General features: G+C 37.2%; 1 protein-coding gene across 1 annotated transcript in view; it reads left to right on the forward strand.

Annotated features, from left to right (window-relative positions):
* The first annotated feature begins 252 nt into the window (after positions 1-252).
* The window catches only part of UBASH3A (ubiquitin associated and SH3 domain containing A), a 31,299-nt gene continuing 12,671 nt past the window's right edge, over positions 253-18,880 (forward strand). Inside the window, exons 1-8 of the mRNA XM_070750478.1 lie at positions 253-387; positions 5,835-5,888; positions 8,616-8,802; positions 11,580-11,778; positions 12,115-12,284; positions 14,235-14,443; positions 15,457-15,574; positions 18,572-18,680. Coding sequence (XP_070606579.1) covers positions 275-387; positions 5,835-5,888; positions 8,616-8,802; positions 11,580-11,778; positions 12,115-12,284; positions 14,235-14,443; positions 15,457-15,574; positions 18,572-18,680 — 1,159 coding nt within the window. The 5' untranslated portion in view covers positions 253-274. The remainder of the gene's footprint in view (positions 388-5,834; positions 5,889-8,615; positions 8,803-11,579; positions 11,779-12,114; positions 12,285-14,234; positions 14,444-15,456; positions 15,575-18,571; positions 18,681-18,880) is intronic.

Here is an 18,880-nt window from a genome sequence, read left to right on the forward strand (position 1 = left end):
CCCAAGACTAACCCAAGGACAATATAAGCCATACCAAATCTGCTTACACACACACACACACACACACACACGTATATTAAAAAATGTTTTCCTTTCCCCTCCCCACCCTTTGCAGTCTACCTACTGTAATAATTGTAAGAACCACAGCATTCTGTAAAAACAGGATATCACTTTCTGTCAAAAAAGGCTGAAGGAGGTTTTGAGGGTTTGATTTTATCTTAGCAGACTCTGCCTCTCTTTTTCTATACACACATTTACAGAAGGAAAGGAAGAGATGGCGGCAGCTGAGACTCAGCTCTATTCAAAGGTCTTAAACAAGAGAAAAAACAGAAGTACCCATTCATTACTGGAGCCTCTCTTGGCCACTGGTTTCTCTGTACATATAGCGTAAGTACAGCTATGGTCACACTGTCACAGAAACCCACCCTTTTATGTTTAGAAGAGCTCATGAAAAGAGTTTATACAGAGGACATCTCACCCCACCCCCTCGCTTAGCTATTGGTTCCCAGTCTACCCAATTTCTGTTAATTTTAATATGTTAATGTTTCTCAATGTTTTAATGTTTTTATTAGATAGTTTTGATTTTATTGTGTTGTAAGCCACCCAGAGTCGTGAGATGGTCTGTAGATTATTGTTGTAACCATTCAGTCATGATCGACTCTTGGCAATTTTATATGCAAGTGCTCTCCATGCTACCTAGCACAGCTTCTTTTAGTTGTTGCGTGTTCATCTTTGTATCAGCTTTGATGGTGTCAGGACAGTGAGTTCTTTGCTTGCCCCTTCTTCTTGGTCTATTAACCATTGCTAGGATCAGTGATTTCTGAAATGAATTTGCACACATGTCATCGCCAAGTAAATCAGATGTAGTCTTGCGATTTTGGCTTCTAGTTCAGCACCTTTCTGTTGGTTGCCTTGGCTGTCCATGATATATGCAATAATTTACAGCAGCACCAAAATTCAAATGTGGTATATAAATTTAGTAAATAAATAAACAATTTAAAAGGCCACTTGGAATCATCAATTATTCATTTGTAGCATAGCATTTCTTTGGGAACAAAGCAAATTCAGTTCTTGGATATGACTACATTTTTTCAGGCTAATCTGCTGGAGAAGATTATTTGCCAGTGTAGTAAAAATTCAGTCACAATATAATCATCTAAAGTAAACCTGGACCAAAGAAAAGTAAATGAAATATTAAAACTGGAAATTGCCTGGGATTTAAGTTAAATTCTTAAAGGAGAAAAAATTCTGGAAGCTCTTAAAACTCTATGATAGCAAGCAAATGAATTATGGAATGTGCCATTTTGTGAGGACTCTTAGGAGGCACAGGTAAAGACTAGACAACCACTTGTTTTGGGTGTTTTGAATTTCCCATAGCAAATAGGCCACTAGCTACCAGTAAGTTAAATGAGCTACTGTACAATGTCCCTTCCAGTGTTCTAATGTTAGAATGCTAGGGGTACTTTGAATGATTTCCTTTTGTTCTTGGATAGCCAATTTCTACCATTTGAATCCAAAAGTGCTAGCTTTTACATTGCTATTTAGCATACTAGGCATTCAAAGAATGCAACATATGAATAATTTTTACCAGCTGCTTTCAAATGACTTTGCTCTGATGAATTACTTGTTACAATGCAAATAAAATTTTAGGAATTATTTCAGCTCAAAGATTTGGCAGCAGGGTTGGGGGGGGGGGGATTCCTGATTATTTTCCCTGACAGGGAGATATTATTTTAGCTTATAGTTAACTAAAACTTAAATTAGCTTGTAAAATTTATTTGTCCATTGTCTATGTCCAGTGTTTCTTTAAAAATCAGTATGTGTTTAATTATTGGGTTTCTATTATTATTTTTGTATAGAGTCTAACAGTTTACTTATTAATGTAGTTGCTACTAGCCTAGTCCTCTTCAGCTTTTTAGAGTAGAATGGCAGGATACACCGTAATTCTAAATAAATACAATTTGAGAAGGTTGCAGTGTTTGGAGGACAACTGATGTAGGCCACAACCTTTGGTTTTTTTCTTGTGAAGGTGGGGAGAGAGCTCCAACTTCAGAGGGACAAACATAGCTGCATGAAAGCCTCTAATGCAGGTTCATTCTGACATTAAGCCCAACATCAAATAAGGGCTAAAGAGGTATATCAATGGACATATTAAAAATACAGATGGATCCATTGCATCCTTCTCTCTCCCAGTCATACCTACAAATGAGGTATGTTGAGTCCATGGAGACGGGCAGCATATAAGTCCAATAAATAAAATAAAATAAAATAAAATAAAATAAAATAAAATAAAATAAAATAAAATAAAATAAAATAAAATAAAATAAAATAAAATAAAATAAAATAAAATAAAATAAAATAAAATAAAATAAAATAAAATAATATAATAAAATAAAATAAAATAAAATAAAATAAAATAAAATAAAATAAAATAAAATAAAATAAAATAAAATAAAATAAAATAAAATAAAATAAAATAAAATAAAATAAAATAAAATAAAATAAAATAAAATAAAATAAAATAAAATAAAATAAAATAAAATAATAAAATAAAATAAAATAAAATAAAATAAAATAAAATAAAATAAAATAAAATAAAATAAAATAAAATAAAATAAAATAAAATAAAATAAAATAAAATAAAATAAAATAAAATAAAATAAAATAAAATAAAATAAAATAAAATAAAATAAAACAATAAATAAGCTGCTAAGCCCCTTTCTGTGGGTACCTGTGCCACTGCCCCAGCTCTGCCAGTTGGTCATCACCTTTCCGAGGTGTGCAAGCACACAGGCCAGCTGTTCATCCGGTTTCTGGTGCTCCGGTGCATGTACACACTCATGCACTGGCCTTCCAATTTGGGCACTCTAGTCTAGACCATCACGGTCTAGCTTTCAGTATTTTTTGGAGTATAAAATGCACCAGAGTATAAGATGCACTTTAGTTCTGGGGGAGAAAAAAAGGGAAAAAACAATTCTGCCTCTGTCTCCCAGCAATTTGCCTCTCAGAAAACAGCAAATAGCGCAGATGATATACACTGTTTTTGTGTATTTCTGTGCATATGTGTCTGACCCAAAGAATTGGAAAAATGTACATAATGGCAATATATTAATGCCAGCAAGTTTTCGCAAATGTAGTCACACTAACTCCTCCCAATTATTTAAATAGATATACTTTAAACATGACTAAGTCAGGTTTTAACTCAGTTGCCTTATCTTAATATTAAGCAGGACCACTGCTACATTTCAGATTATACTTTTACAGATTCTGTTAAAACTGATGTGGCTTTCTGGAAGTATAGTTATTCTCGACTTTGAAGAGTCATTAAATGAACTAGTGTAACTCAAGAACTGTCTGTATTAAGTTTTATCTAAGGCTAAATATCACACTTTTGTATAATCACAGACATGATTCAATATTTCTTAAGAAGAAGTAATCTAATTCTCCAATTTACCAGAGCACAGTTTTATAAAATTCAAGTATTCTGTAATTCTTGCATGCTGATGATTACAAGAGGAAATGACCAAATAGTGGTTACTACCTAGAGGACCTGAACTGGGAAATTGCTGCTGATTCATAGACAATGATATGCACATTGACTTAGTTATAGTAACAAGGCAGTTTCCATCCTTATAGATGATCTGAAAAGACAGAAAAAGGTAATGCCTTACTGAAACGCTTGCGTGTACAAGAATATTTTAGCACCAAAATTTGAACTTAGTGATTTTTCTATTTTTTAAAATTTATTGTTTACTGCCTTTATTATTTTTATAAATAATCCAAGGCAGTAAACAATCTTTCTAATCTCCCTCCTCCTATTTTCCCCCAAACAATAACCCTATGAGTTAATTGGGCTGAGAGTACATGTAGTCCTTGGCTTATGACTACAATTGTGCCCAAAATTTATGTTGTTAAGCAAGAAACTTGTTAAGTGAGTTTTGCCCCATTTTACGACTTTTCTTGCCACATTGCAGTTGTTAATTAATGCAATGCAGTTGTTATTTAATAATACAGTTGTTAAGTGAATCTGGCTTCTCCATTGATGTTCTGTCCCATCACCGAGCCCTAGAATAATTATGTACACACAAACATCCAAGCATAGTTTGTTTAGTAATTAACGCAAAATCTCTTAACTTCTTAGGAGCATAAAAAGCAAAAGAAGGGCAGAAGTTATTTTGTTCAAAATGCCCAGCTGTTAATACACTATCTTAACAGCTGGCTGAAGTCCAAGAGGTAATTGGCAAGTCTTACTGTCCCAAAACTAGAAAATGTAAGATCTGTATTGGCACGCAAATTGGAAATGCAGAATGTCAGAAATGACATTATTCCCTGCAACTATGCTCAGCATGGCTAGGATTTAAGTAGTCTAAGGATATGGCCAATTAGCCTGCAGCTCTACTCTGGAGGAGACCTCCTCTGGAGTGAACCTTCTTGCCTCTTGGTACCCCCATGTGGTCTTGCATTCAGGAAAGGAGTAGGCCTTCCTTTCCCATCACTGCCAAGAGGTGCTGGAGGTTCCAAAGTCCCGGGCTACACAGGCTGCTGGCGGGCCACTACAATTGACTTTGCTTGTCAGATGTCACAAAAAGGGATCATGTGACTCCATGATACTCTAACCGCCATAAATGTGAGTGAGTTGTCAATGTGACCATGGGGATGCTGCAGTGGTCATAAGGATGAAAAGTGGTTGTAAGTCACATTTTTTCGTTCTGTTGTAATTTGAACAGTCACTAAGTGAACTGTTACAAGTTGAGGACTTCCTGTATAGAATCTTCCAGTCAGGTTTCAAACCTAATTAAGAAGGGATTGGAACTCTTGATCTCCTGATTACTAGTCTGGTGCTTTAACCACTAGAACAGTGATGACAAACCTTTTTTGCTCAGGTGCCAAAAGGGTGAGCATGCTCAAACCCATAATGCAATGACCTCCTCCCGTGCCTGCGTGCATAACCTCTCCTCCCAATATGCTGCCCCTCAACGCACATTCGTGCAGGCCTCACTGAAGCCTCTTGACTTCCGTAGGCCTGTTGGGCCATTTTCTGCCTTCCCTGAGTGGGGACAAAAACAGCCTCCCCCGCCCTTCGAAAGGCCAAAAACCAACTGGAGCTGACATAGGGAAACATCTTGGGTACCAAGATTGTGATCCCCTTATATAGAGTGCTGGTGAGACCACATTTGGAATACTGTGTTCAGTTCTGGAGACCTCACCTACAAAAAGATATTGACAAAATTGAACGGGTCCAAAGACGGGCTACAAGAATGGTGGAAGGTCTTAAGCATAAAACGTATCAGGAAAGACTTAATGAACTCAATCTGTATAGTCTGGAGGACAGAAGGGAAAGGGGGGACATGATCGAAACATTTAAATATGTTAACGGGTTAAATAAGGTTCAGGAGGGAAGTGTTTTTAATAGGAAAGTGAGCACAAGAACAAGGGGACACAATCTGAAGTTAGTTGGGGGAAAGATCAAAAGCAACATGAGAAAATATTATTTCACTGAAAGAGTAGTAGATCCTTGGAACAAACTTCCAGCAGACGTGGTTGGTAAATCCACAGTAACTGAATTTAAACATGCTTGGGATAAACATATATCCATTGTAAGATAAAATACAGGAAATAGTATAAGGGCAGACTAGATGGACCATGAGGTCTTTTTCTGCCGTCAGTCTTCTATGTTTCTATGTTACCATCGGATATGACTCTGTGTGCCATTTGTGACACATGTGCACTAGAACAATAGCTATGCATATGGCAAAGCCAAATCTTTAGTCACACTGTTTAAACATTATCTACCACATTTTTTGCTCAAAATGAATATATCGTTCTTTCCTTAGATTAAAGGCATTGGCAGCTACTGGACAAAAGACAGCAGAAGCAGCAATACAGTGGTAAGTTTTTATATGGTTTTAATTACTGATTGGGAGTTGCTCAGAATTTGATGTAAAATGGATAACTATTTAAATGTTTTAAGTAAAGTAGTATGGCATGTTGCTGCAGAGAAATTTATTTTGAATGGGTTTTTTTCCCCTGATTCAATAACACTGTTGTGAAAAGCCCTGGTTTTCATTTATATTATCTAGATCAATGTTTTCAACCTTGGTCACTTAAGACCTGCAGACTTCAACTGCCAAAATTCCCCAGCCAGCTATGCTATGCTGGGTACGAAATTCTGGGCATTAAAGTCTGCATATCTTAAAAGGACCAAAGTTAAGAAACATGGATCTAGGGAATAGAGCTGCATACACTTCAAAACTTTTATGAAAGAATTGCTTTGGATCTGGATTCTGGACATTAATTAAATTTGCCTCAGGGAGCTATGGCTGATAAAGAGATTCCCTGAGTGTGTTGGTGTCATGACCTACCTACCTTGGCGCCCTTCCCACTAATATCTAATCAAGGTATGAAATCTCCTGACACTCTGTCTGCTCTTTTGGTCTTTGAGAATTGTCTTCTCATCCTTGGGCCAAGCTTGAGGCAATCTTCAATCATTCTTAGTTGTTCCTGCATTGTTTCTTCTCCAAAACTGACAGCAACCACTAACAATTTCAAAATGACATGTTTCACTGCTCGTGCTGTTGACGTTGCTCAGTCGAATGACCCAAAAGAGGTGGATCAATCCAGTTACTATTGGCAATTTCAAGGTGGTGTGTACATACCGTAATGTTTATTTCCACTTTCTTGGCAATCTTGTCTGCTTTCATTTTTCTCTTCTCCATTTAAAAAAGGTGAGGAAATACATGGATTTGAAAGAACAGTACCTACTTGAAAATGGAGGGGGGGAAGTGTATCTCTTTCAAAAGCAGCCAATGTGACGTATCTAATGTGATATTTCAAAACTGCAGTCTTTGGCAAGTCAGCTTCTATGGTTTTGAATGGACATTCTTTCAAACACTGGTGTTTCAGCAAGACTTCTAGTAGCTGTTATTTGGGCTTCCTAAATTCAGATGTAATCTCATCTCCTCTGGCTTTGCCCTGCAGGATAAAGGAGGGTCACTTCACCAAACCCCCTCCTGTCTCACTCCGGTATTATTATTGGTTTTGGTGACTTTTTCCCACTAGCTTGGAATTCCTCAGGAATAACAGAGGGCAACACCACCAGAAAATTAAACAAAAGGCAGCATACACTCAAAAAACGAACATGACCATTCAGAATAGAAACAAAAGAGGTGGGGTAGGTATCTGCAAAGGAAAATTCAAACATTATGCTAGCACTATTTTCTACTGACTCATGGATGGGTGGACAACTATGTAACTTGGCAGTGGAGAAAGAGTGCTTTGTCATCGGAACTCCCGGAAACTGACATAATCAGATTCTTTAAAAAATGTGATTATTAAATGTGTAAAAGTTGTAACATTTACAGTTCTAGGAAAAAATATTTATTTATTATTTATTTTATAATATTAATACGGCCCATCTCACAGACAAATGATTGTGAGCAGCCTATAACCAAAATATGCTTCTGAAAGTGGGGTTTATTTAAGAAAAATGATCCCCAATATCTTATTGTAGGCTTAGCTTAGGGGTGGGCTGCTGCCCGGACAGTGGGGAACGCAGTGAGGTGACAAAAATAGAGTTCCATCCCAGAGCACCCAATTTGCACTGAAAGTTGAAAGAAAATGCAGGGCATCCTGCATAAGCCACGCCCACAGTGTGGTAGTAAAAATTTTGGTAGCCCTTCACTGGCTTAGCTGTTATTTAAATTTAAACTAGAATAATCTCAGTGGACTTTTTGTAAGAAGAATTGACATTTTAACAATTCTATTCTGGAGATGTGTTTAGTTTTGGTATCATAGTTTGATGGAACATTGGCCAATTGGCAAAAGTAAAGACAAAGGTAGGTAGGAGACCTGGAAACCAATTCCTATGAGGAACAATGGAGGAGATGGGCATGTGTTTTGCTGAAGAGAAGACTAAGATATGACAGCAGAAGTCTAAATGGAAGTATAGTTATATAGTGAGTTGGCTTTTCTCTATTGCTCCTTAAAGCAGGAACAGAACCAATGACAGATTTAAATCGGGTATTAGAAAGATTTTCATGACAATAAAAGACACCTTTGAAAAAGTGTCTTTTGGACAACCATGACCTGGATGATAAAGAATCTCCATAAACATGACAATAAATTATCAACTAGTAAAATTGTCTTACAGCGTGGTTTGTTTTCCTTCAGTGGAAGTCATCTGTCTGAAAAGCTTTGTCAGGGCATAGGTTGCCATAAATTTAAAAAAAAATAGTATTACATGTTACCTCTTTTCTCATTTTACATTTCTATGGGCAATTTCAGACAAGTTGAGAGATTAACTAGGCTTTATGTAACATGTGAAGGGCCATACTTTAAAATAGGTGGGAGTAGCATACATTCTGAGATAATTAGCCAGTTTTTAAGTGGGTACTTTAAGTATCTACAAGGCTTAAAACAGCTGTTTTGTCATTTTAAAGTATTCTAAGAAGCAAGAAAGAGTTGCCTAATTTTTGACCTTATCGCTTCTCAGAAGGGAAGCCAGTAGAACATATGGAGTCCTGAATCACTCATCTTTGCATTATTTTTAATTCATATGGTGCCTTGCCTGAAAAATGCAAAAACAACAACTGATCCATTGTCATTTTAAATTGCAGGTTACATTCTCACTGCAATGATCCTTCCTTAGAAGATCCCATCCCTCAGGAATATGCCCTCTATTTGTGCCCAACGGGGCCCTTGAATGACACTCTGCTGGAGTTTTGGAGAGAAAGCAAGTGCCAATGTGGAAAAAACAAAGTTCATGAAAATTTCCCACACATTACACTTTCTGACTTCTTCACAGTAAGTTACGTTTGTGGGTGAGATGACAATAGCTTAAATAACATTCTGGTATCTCTTATTGTTGCAATCTTCCCTTGCTGTGTAGATTAATGCACTATTTGGGTTAAGCTAAAGATTAAGCTCAGAGGTAATTTCACTCTGCATGTGTACAAATCTGGGATTTGTGTCACACTTACTATTCTTTCACCAGTGACCCTTTTTCATAGCTGAGTTCATTAACTTCATTCTAATCTGTTGTACAGGAAGAAATACAGTAGTACCTCTAGATACGAGTTTAATTCGTTCCAGAAGGGAGCTTGTATGTCGAACAACTCGTATCTGGAACAAATGGCTTTAGACTTTGTTTTTCCCCTCTGAGATAACCAGAAGCACAGATTCTTGCGCCACCTAGTGGACGCTCGGATCGTATCCCGAATTTGAGCTCGGGTCTGGAACAGAAATTTCTCTCCCCTCGTGGCTCGTATCTTGGAATACTCGCATGTGGAGCAGCTCGTATTTAGAGGTACTACTGTACTATGAATTTTATTTTGCAGTGTTAACCCTGGAGATGTTGGGCAGGTGATTTAATAGGCAAGCATTTTCGCCTCCTTAATATTTTCTGCTGAGTGACTCCCCACAGTCCATTATTTACCATTGCCATTATTTCCCTGTGCTTTTTGAACTGGGTGGTCTTTTTCTCTTGCCGCAAGAAGAAATGCTGCAAGAGAAACAGAGGAAGTGGGATATAATCGAATAGAGTGGAAGGCTGACACAATATAACCTGGAAGATTTGTTCACGAGAAGAACTAAGCAATTTCCAGCAAGAAAATGGTCAGGAGACTTGTGGCGGCATGTAAAGTGTCTTGGAATTCAGAAGTGAAGCCAGTAACTGGATGAAATGACCTATACCAGTGATAGATAACCTATGGCACAGGAGCCACAGGTGTTATGCGGATCCATATCCACTGGCACATGAGCTGTTGCCCTAGATCAGCTGCAATGTGCATGCGTGTGCTGAACAGGCGATTTTTGGCTTGCACAAAGGTTCTGTGACGGTGTTTATTTGCTTCCAGAGAACCTCTGGGGGGATGGGGAATGACATTTGTACCCTCCCCCAGCTCCAGGGAAGCCTTTGGAGCCTGGGAAGGGTGAAACATGAGCCTACTGGGCCCATCAGAAGTTGGGAAACAGGCCATTTCCACCTTCCAGAGGGCCTCCAGAGGGCAGGGGGAAGCTGTTTTCACCTCCCCATGCATTGAATAATGGATGTGTGCACTTGTGCATGCATGATAGCACTCGTCCAGGCTCTGGTTTGCCATCACTGACCTTCACCACCTTAGTTTTGGGGGAGAAAAGCAAGGAAAAAAGGTTTCTGCCTCTCAGCAATTTGCCAAACAGCAAACAGCAAACAACACAGATTGCTGTGTATTTCTGTACATGTGGGTGGCTCACCCATAGAAATAGAGCCTCGGTAGCGCAGTAGTTAGAGTGCAGTATTGCAAGCTACTTCTGCTGATCACCAGCTGCCAGCAGTTTGGCAGATCGAATGTCACCAGGCTCAAGGTTGACTCAGCCTTCCATCCTTCCAAGGTGGGTAAAATGAGGACCCAGATTGTTGGGGGCAATATGTTTACTCTCTGTAAACCGCTTAGAGAGGGCTGTAAAGCACTGTGAAGTGGTATATAAGTCTAAATGCTATTGCTATTGCTAAATAGCAAAGAATTGGAGAAATGTACATTATGGCAATATGTTAATGCCAGAAGGTTTTCTTAAATGTAGTCACACTAATTCCTGCCAATTATTTAAATAGATCTACTCCAAACATGACTAAGGCAGGGTTTAACTCAGCTGCCTTATCTTAATACTAAACAGGACACTGTTACATTTCAGATTATACTTTTACAACTTTAAATTTGATGTGGCTTTCTGGAAGTATAGTTATTCTCTGCTATTTAAAAGAAGATACAATGGCAGTGGGCCTCTTCAAATCAAGCATTTATTTTAAAAAGCATCTTCATTTTATTAACTTGTCTAGAGCAACAATAAAGCAGTCTTTAAAAAATAAGTCTAATAATTTGAACATTCTGTAGGCATTTATAGTTATTGACTTACCTCCTTGCAGCAAACAACAAACAGCCAATTTCAGCACAACCTGATTAGCACAAGAAAATAAAATTCTGCCTTGCCTCTCCCTGCCAGCAATTTGCTTTCATGCAGCTTTAGTTTCACTTTCATTTTAGCTTGCCTGCTGCTTCAGTCAATCAGCTGAGGGTCAGGAGGCATATAATCAGTGGCTTGTCTAGCACAATAATAAAGCAGTCTTTAAAAAATAAATCTAATAATTTGAACATTCTATGGACATGTATAGTTGCAGTTTCAGCAGTCCACCTTGCCACAATTTGACTCCTTGCAGCTAGTTTCACTTTCAGTTCTAGCACATGGCTTGCCTGTGCTGAATCAGCTGTGGGTTGGGAGGCTGATAATCACTTCCTTGTGCTAATCAGGCTCTGTGTTGTTTGCTGCAAGGAGGTAAATTTCTGGGAGGCAGAGACAAAAGGGTGAGGGTGGCTAGGTGGGGCTGCATTCAGTGTTTAAGACGCACCCAGGTTTTCACCCTGTTTTGGGGGGGGGGGTAAAAAGGTGTGTCTTATACTCCAAAAAACCTGTATTTATTTAAATTATTATTGATCATATCATATCTTTACTTTAAAGGTTTTAGTTTTATATATTATACTACACTCAATGATTAACACATCTCCTTGTCTGCAACTCTAACTTAAGTGCTTTTTTCCCCCCAGTGTGAAGACCAAAAAGTTGATGGCTTATATGAAGCGCTAAAAAAAGCTGGTAACCAATTTTCCAGCAGTTTTCCTGTGATAATTTCCTTATCACTACATTCTTCCAGCACCTACATTGGGTTCTTTCTTAGTGATGGCCCAGCAAGGATTATCCAATCATTCGCTGCTGCTTTTGCTGCAGAAGCTGCAGTCTTAGCAGGTAACAATAATCCAGAAGTCATAATATCTATTAGCAGAGAAGCAAGTTTGTGAGGGGGGAGGCTGTCCTTTACATTCTCCTTTTATATAACAGCCCTTTCTGTATAGCATTGTGGGTATTGGAATTGGTATTCTAATAGTTGCCTGTATGCATTTAACTTCTAAGATTATAGGGATCTACAGTATGTATACCACTGAAAGCAAGGGGGTATTTTCTGAAGGGCTGGTCATATTATTTCTTTGTGCATCAGTTCAATGCTCCAACACTTTTTCGAATGCAAGTCTGAGAATAATACTACAGCCTTGTAGATACTGTTTGGTTATGTTTTGTCTGTAGATTGCTCTGTGAAACCTTCAATAAAGCAACTCCACCTCACTTTAGCCCACAAATTTTATCCTCATCATCAAAAGACATTGGAACAATTAGCCAAATCAATCAACCCTAAACAAAGTTGCCAGTGGGTGGCAGCTCTCTATTCTAGGGATATGCGCTTTGTCCATTATCAGGTAGGTGTATTGCCTGGAATTTATCCACTTTAGGCTTGCTCTATTTCTAAGTTCACCCATTTTTGTATCTTTTTATATATTTTTAGAATGGCACTCACAAACATATGTTAATTTTCATACATACAATATACTCATATATGTATGAATAACCTGTTAAAGAATTATTCAAAGCAATATTCTTAAATGCCATTTTCTTAAATAAATCTTGTACACTTTTTGCTCAAATTATTATAATTCATGCATAGTTTTGATGGGAATACTGCATCACACAATTTTGAATATGTTGAATTTATAGTAAAACTGAATTTCACTTCACAAAATATAAACTTGATAAGTTTTCACTAAAATGTAAACCACAATAATTTTCACACTTGCATGCTCTGTTGTTAAATCTCTTAAAATTAAAATCTGTGAATATTTGTGCAGTGCTTAAACGTTTGTGAAACTTTTTAAATTTTCAATATTTTTGCATAAATATGAACTAAAACATTATCACCATTCACCACACAAATTGAAAAGTAGATAAGTAGAATCCAATTAAACAAATGAATAAAAATCACTATACTTGTCAATTTATTTATTGAGGAATTTCTTACTGGATTAAAATTTGAATCTTATACATAAAAATATTTATGGTGCAAAAATCATAGAGATCCGAAAAGGCTTTGATTTAACCATAATAACTATGCATTACTGAGCAACTATTTTGGCTGTCATTAATAATTGTGTTGCAGAAGACAAGTGCTCCTTCCATGATAACATTTCACACAAATTGTCATATTTTTGAAAATCCAAGAGCATCACATAGAAACATAGAAACATAGAAACATAGAAACATAGAAACATAGAAGTCTGACGGCAGAAAAAGACCTCCTGGTCCATCTAGTCTGCCCTTATACTATTTTCTGTATTTTATCTTAGGATGGATATATGTTTATCCCAGGCATGTTTAAATTCAGTTACTGTGGATTTATCTACCACGTCTGCTGGAAGTTTGTTCCAAGGATCTACTACTCTTTCAGTAAAATAATATTTTCTCATGTTGCTTTTGATCTTTCCCCCAACTAACTTCAGATTGTGTCCCCTTGTTCTTGTGTTCACTTTCCTTTTAAAAACACTTCCCTCCTGGACTTTATTTAACCCTTTAATATATTTAAATGTTTTGATCATGTCCCCCCTTTTCCTTCTGTCCTCCAGACTATACAGATTGAGTTCATTAAGTCTTTCCTGATACGTTTTATGCTTAAGACCTTCCACCATTCTTGTAGCCCGTCTTTGGACCCGTTCAATTCTGTCAATATCTTTTTGTAGGTGAGGTCTCCAGAACTGAACACAGTATTCCAAATGTGGTCTCACCAGCATTCTATATAGCGGGATCATAATCTCCCTCTTCCTGCTTGTTATACCTCTAGCTATGCAGCCAAGCATCCTACTTGCTTTCCCTACCGCCTGACTGCACTGTTCACCCATTTTGAGACTGTCAGAAATCACTACCCCTAAATCCTTTTCTTCTGTAGTATTTGCTAACACAGAACTGCCAATACAATACTCAGATTGAGGATTCCTTTTCCCCAAGTGCATTATTTTACATTTGGAAACATTAAACTGCAGTTTCCTTGTTCTATGTTTTATCTTACTATTGTTTTAGTAATAGTACTATGTTTGATCTTACTATTGATAAAATGTAGCTTATTTTCCAGCAGTCAAATCCCATCTCCTTTTTGTTAAATAAATTCTATTGAAATCAATGAGATTTAATTCTCAAGTGAATTTTGGAAATATTCTTAATCAAGTGGCCATGCTTAACGATGTAAGGTTATGGTTACAATTGCATGTCAACATTATCAGGTTGATAGATCAAATAAAACATATGCAAATGTTACGTTTCTTGGATTTGACAAAATATTTTTCAATATAACACTGACTTTTTTTTTACTGACTTCTGTTAAGGTTTTGAGGGCCTTGTTCCAGTACAAGCCTCAAAATATTGATGAGTTAATGTTGAATTCAGGGGACCTTATATATGTTGATCGGTCACAGCAACATGAAATATGTGATGGGTGGAGAATCGGTATATCTCACCAAACTGGATGCCGGGGATTTCTTCCTGAAAATTACACAGAAAATGCTAATGAGTCAGATACCTGGGTTAAACACAGGTTAGTATTATTTGGTTAAAAATAACTTAACTCATCATTTTAGAGACAGAACCTCACTTGCAGCAACACAAGATAGATCAGCTTGGTGATTAGCTCATAGGCTGAAGGTTCCCCCATCCTAAATTGAGAGAGAGAGAGAGAGAGAGGGAGGGAGGGAGAGAGAGAGAGAGAGAGAGAGAGGGAGGGAGGGAGAGAGAGAGAGAGAGAGAGAGAGAGAGAGAGAGAGAGAGAGAGAGCTTTATGCAGATTAGCATAAAAGTATGTAACAGCCAAAAGATATACCCCATTCCATTTCAAGGAATATGAGTAACCCCAGCCAATGAATGGAATTGGATCTTAACTTTCTATGTATTATTTTAGCATTGCAAGTCTGACTCATGAAATCATAATAAAAATGAATATGTTGTCATGGCCATTACATTGAGAGTTGATCTTACAACTGTTTCTGTATCTTTGACAGTTAAAGATTCTTGCTTAAAATAGCTATGGAGGCATTTTTGGTTGTAGATGCCAGAAACCATCAAAAGTAGATAGGTGTGTTCTGAAGGGGAAATATGTCATTTACTCTGCATAAAATGCAGATTTAATTGTGGTATACCAGTAAGGAATACTAAGAAAATGAAATATTGCTTCTGAACTTTCTGTCATTTGTCACTAAACAGTTCAGTTTCATTGATTAGCACATTGAGCCCATAATTCCCCTTCTTCTTATTTCCCTATTACCAACACCTAGATATTTTCAGATACAACTCCCATTATCACAGATCATTCACTATATACTAAGTGAGTTTATGAACATTGTGTAATTATCTGGAGAGTACTAGACTTCCTACTTCCCATTTTAGTCACAGGAGAAAGTCTTGTGTAGACTCAGGTTTCTTGGTAAGAACACTTTCCATTTATGAGGAAAATTACTCTTCTGAGATGTGTTGTCTTACATTCAGTCCAAAGATACATGTGATTCCAAATGTTCTCACTGTTTTCTGTTTTGTTCTTTGCTATTTATGTTTCAGAGAATATATTTTCTCTGCAGATGCAGGCCAACATCCTAAGAACCAAATCAAAACTTGCTTTAAAACAAAGATTCCAAATCCGGTGCCAAGGAATGTAGCTAAAATTCTTGCTCCTGAGGTAAATGAAATTCAGGGATCTTGATCTACGGAATATGTGTGAGAATGAAGAGGAAGACAAGTTTAGGTATTAAACATTCAGATACAGGAAACATTTATCCAGTTTTCAGATTTTAGTTCAGGATTCCTAGATGAAAAATTAACATTATCAAAATTGCCAAAGGGCAAGGACACCTATTTTCAGAAGTCAACCAACTTTTTAAAAAGTTACCTTAATGATTTCATTCTATGTAAATCTATAGCATAAATATAAGTGAATTCTTCCTGTAATTCTTTTCAGAAAGTATCTTTTTTCCCCTATATAAAGAAAAAGCAATAGCCATGTCTCTCCAACACTCCGCGGCATGCATTGGTTGCCGATTGGTTTCCGGATGCAATTCAAAGTGTTGGTAATGACCCACAAAGCCCTATATGGCATCGGGCCAGATTACTTGCGGGACCGCCTTCTGCCGTATGAATCCCAGCGACTGGTTAGGTACCACAGAGTTGGCCTTCTCCAGGTCCTGTCAACCAGACAATGTTGCTTGGTAAGGCTGAGGGGAAGAGCCTTCCCTGTGGGGGGCCCAGTCCTCTGGAATCAGCTACCCCCCAGAGAGTCTCACTGCCCCCACCCTCCTCGCCTTTCGCAAGAGTCTCAAGACTCACTTATGTTGCCAGGCTTGGGGCAATTTGATCTATGACCCCTGGCCAATAAATGTGATGTATGGCTGTGATTGAATTTGTTTGATTGATTTTAACATATTGGGTTTATTAGCTTACATAGTTTTTTAAATTAATTATATTTGTTTTTGTATTCACTGTTTTATATGGTATCCTGTGAGCCGCCCTGAGTCTTCGGAGAGGGGCGGCATACAAATCTAAATAATAATAATAATAATAATAATAATAATAATAATAATAATAATAATAATAATTTCCACCTATATATAAACAGTGCGTTGTCTGGTTACATTTACAGTAGTCCCTCGCTATACCGCGCTTCACCTACTGCAGCTTCACTTCATCGCGGGTTTCTGAGGAAGCCGATCGGCAGATTTAAACAGCCCGCCGAACTCGATCGGCAGGTTTTTAAAAAAATAAATAAATCTAAAATTGTAAATACTGTATTTAAATACTGTATCTAAAATAAATACTGTGTGGGAAGGGTTTATAAACACTTAAAACAATGAAAACTTACCAAACAATTACAATATAAATACTTAAATAAGTACTATCAGTCGATAAATTCCCCATCGCGGATTTCACCTATCGCGGCCAGGTCTGGAACGTAACACCAGCGATAGGTGAGGGACTACTGTATTTATTTATTTATTTATTCATTCATTCATTCGTTCGTTCGTCTGTTTGATTTATATGCCACTCCTCGAGCAATAAACAACATCACGACAGTAATAATGTTCCTTAGTAATGGTCATATAATAACAGTGTTTTCTCATCATAATATTAATACTTATTAATACTAATTCATAATAATAATAAAAATTTTGTAATAATCCCCCATAGTAAAATTAGTCCTTCTAATTTTAAAAGTTCTAACTTCTGTTTCTCTTACTTAACCATTGATAAAACGAATCCCATGTTTCAAAATATTTCATGTCTTCCTTCTCTTCAATTTCAAATGTTAATCTATCAATTATGCACATTCTAGTATCTTTTTTATTATCTTCTCTTTTCCAATGTTGTGCAAATACAATTCCAGCCACTGTTCAGACATGTAGTATTAGTTACATGGTCCCTTTATTATATTTTTCTGATATAATACCCAACAGATTTTAGATTTATATGTTCCTTTATCATTTTTGAAAAAGTATCTTAATTGACTAAGTTGAACCGGTGTTTTCTCTGAGGCATTTGCCTTTAATTCTTTTCATTTCCACATAGCATAGCACTTTGTTTGAAAGCGATGAATATTGTAATCTAATATTTTTTGGGGGGGACGGACAGCATTTTGGGAAAGATACTCTATCTAGACCAGTGATGGCAAACCAATGGTATGGGTGCCACAGGTGGCATGTGGAGCCATAACTGCTAGCACGCAAGCCATTGCCCTAGCTCAACTCCAATGTACATGGGTGTGCCAGCCAGCTGATTTTTGGCCTGCACAGAAGCTCTAGGAGGGCATTTTTGGCTTCCAGAGAGCCTCTGGGGGGATGGGAAAGGGCATTTTTTACCTTCCTTCAGCTTCAGGGAAGCCTTTGGAGCCTGGGGAGGGCGAAACACAAGTCTACTGGGCCCACCTGAAGTTGGGAAGCAGGCCATTTCTGGCCTCCAGAGAGTCTCCAGGAGGAAGGGGAAGCTGTTTTCACATTCCCCAGGCATTGAATTTTGGGTGTGGGCACTTGCACATGCGCAATAGTGCACTTACATACTCTTTTGGCACCCAAGGAAAGAAGATTCACCATCACTGATCTAGACTGTATTCTTAACAGTTTAATTATAGTGAGTGAATGTTTAAATATTCAATAATTATGTGACATATTACCTAAATCTTCTGTAGCCACTGAAGATCTGTAGCAAAGAATAGTTGCCCTTTGCAACCAAATATTGCAATGCTATGAGGCTTGCTTCTTCATTTGCTCTCCTTTGTAGCCTGCTATAGATGCCCCTGTATAGAGGCTACAACCAAACATCACATTCTACTCATGAGTTTCTCATAACAACATTTTTTTTTCATACAGAAGGCTATTATTGATAGACTTTATTCAAGCAAATGTTTTTACTTCATCAAACATGCTACATTATCCACACTGTTCTGAGTGTCACAAGTTCATTGCATAAATATAAAACTGATAGCACAATCAAATGCAGTATTCTTCAACTTTGGTAACTTTAAGATGTGTGAATTTCAACTCTGCAAATTCGCCAACCAGCAAAGTTATGAATGTTGAAAAAGACTGATCAGATCTCATCAATTTAGTTGCTATATAAATTCGCTTTTGTTCATCTGAACTTTTAATCTTTTAATAATTTAAATAAGCAGAGTTGTAATTTTTTTCAGTTATCAACACAACCCACAACCCAGAGAGACATGTTGGTAATTTGCCATGGAGAAAGAGTAGACCAGGTGTTTGGGAAATCTTGGATACAGCAATGCTTTGGACCAGATGGTAAGTAAAGGTTTAGAGATCCGATATTGCAGGTGCGATCTAAAGCAGTGGATTAAATGAACAGAAACAGACAAAAGAACTATGACTCATCTATTTTGTATTACATTGAAAGAAGAGACATGAACTTCCCATCAGTTCCCAAATGTAGTGGGGATTTAAAATGATTTTCATGTAAATTAACAAACATCCACTCACCAGGA

This window comes from Erythrolamprus reginae, chromosome 4 (assembly GCF_031021105.1).
Source record: "Erythrolamprus reginae isolate rEryReg1 chromosome 4, rEryReg1.hap1, whole genome shotgun sequence".
Lineage (NCBI taxonomy): Eukaryota > Metazoa > Chordata > Lepidosauria > Squamata > Dipsadidae > Erythrolamprus > Erythrolamprus reginae.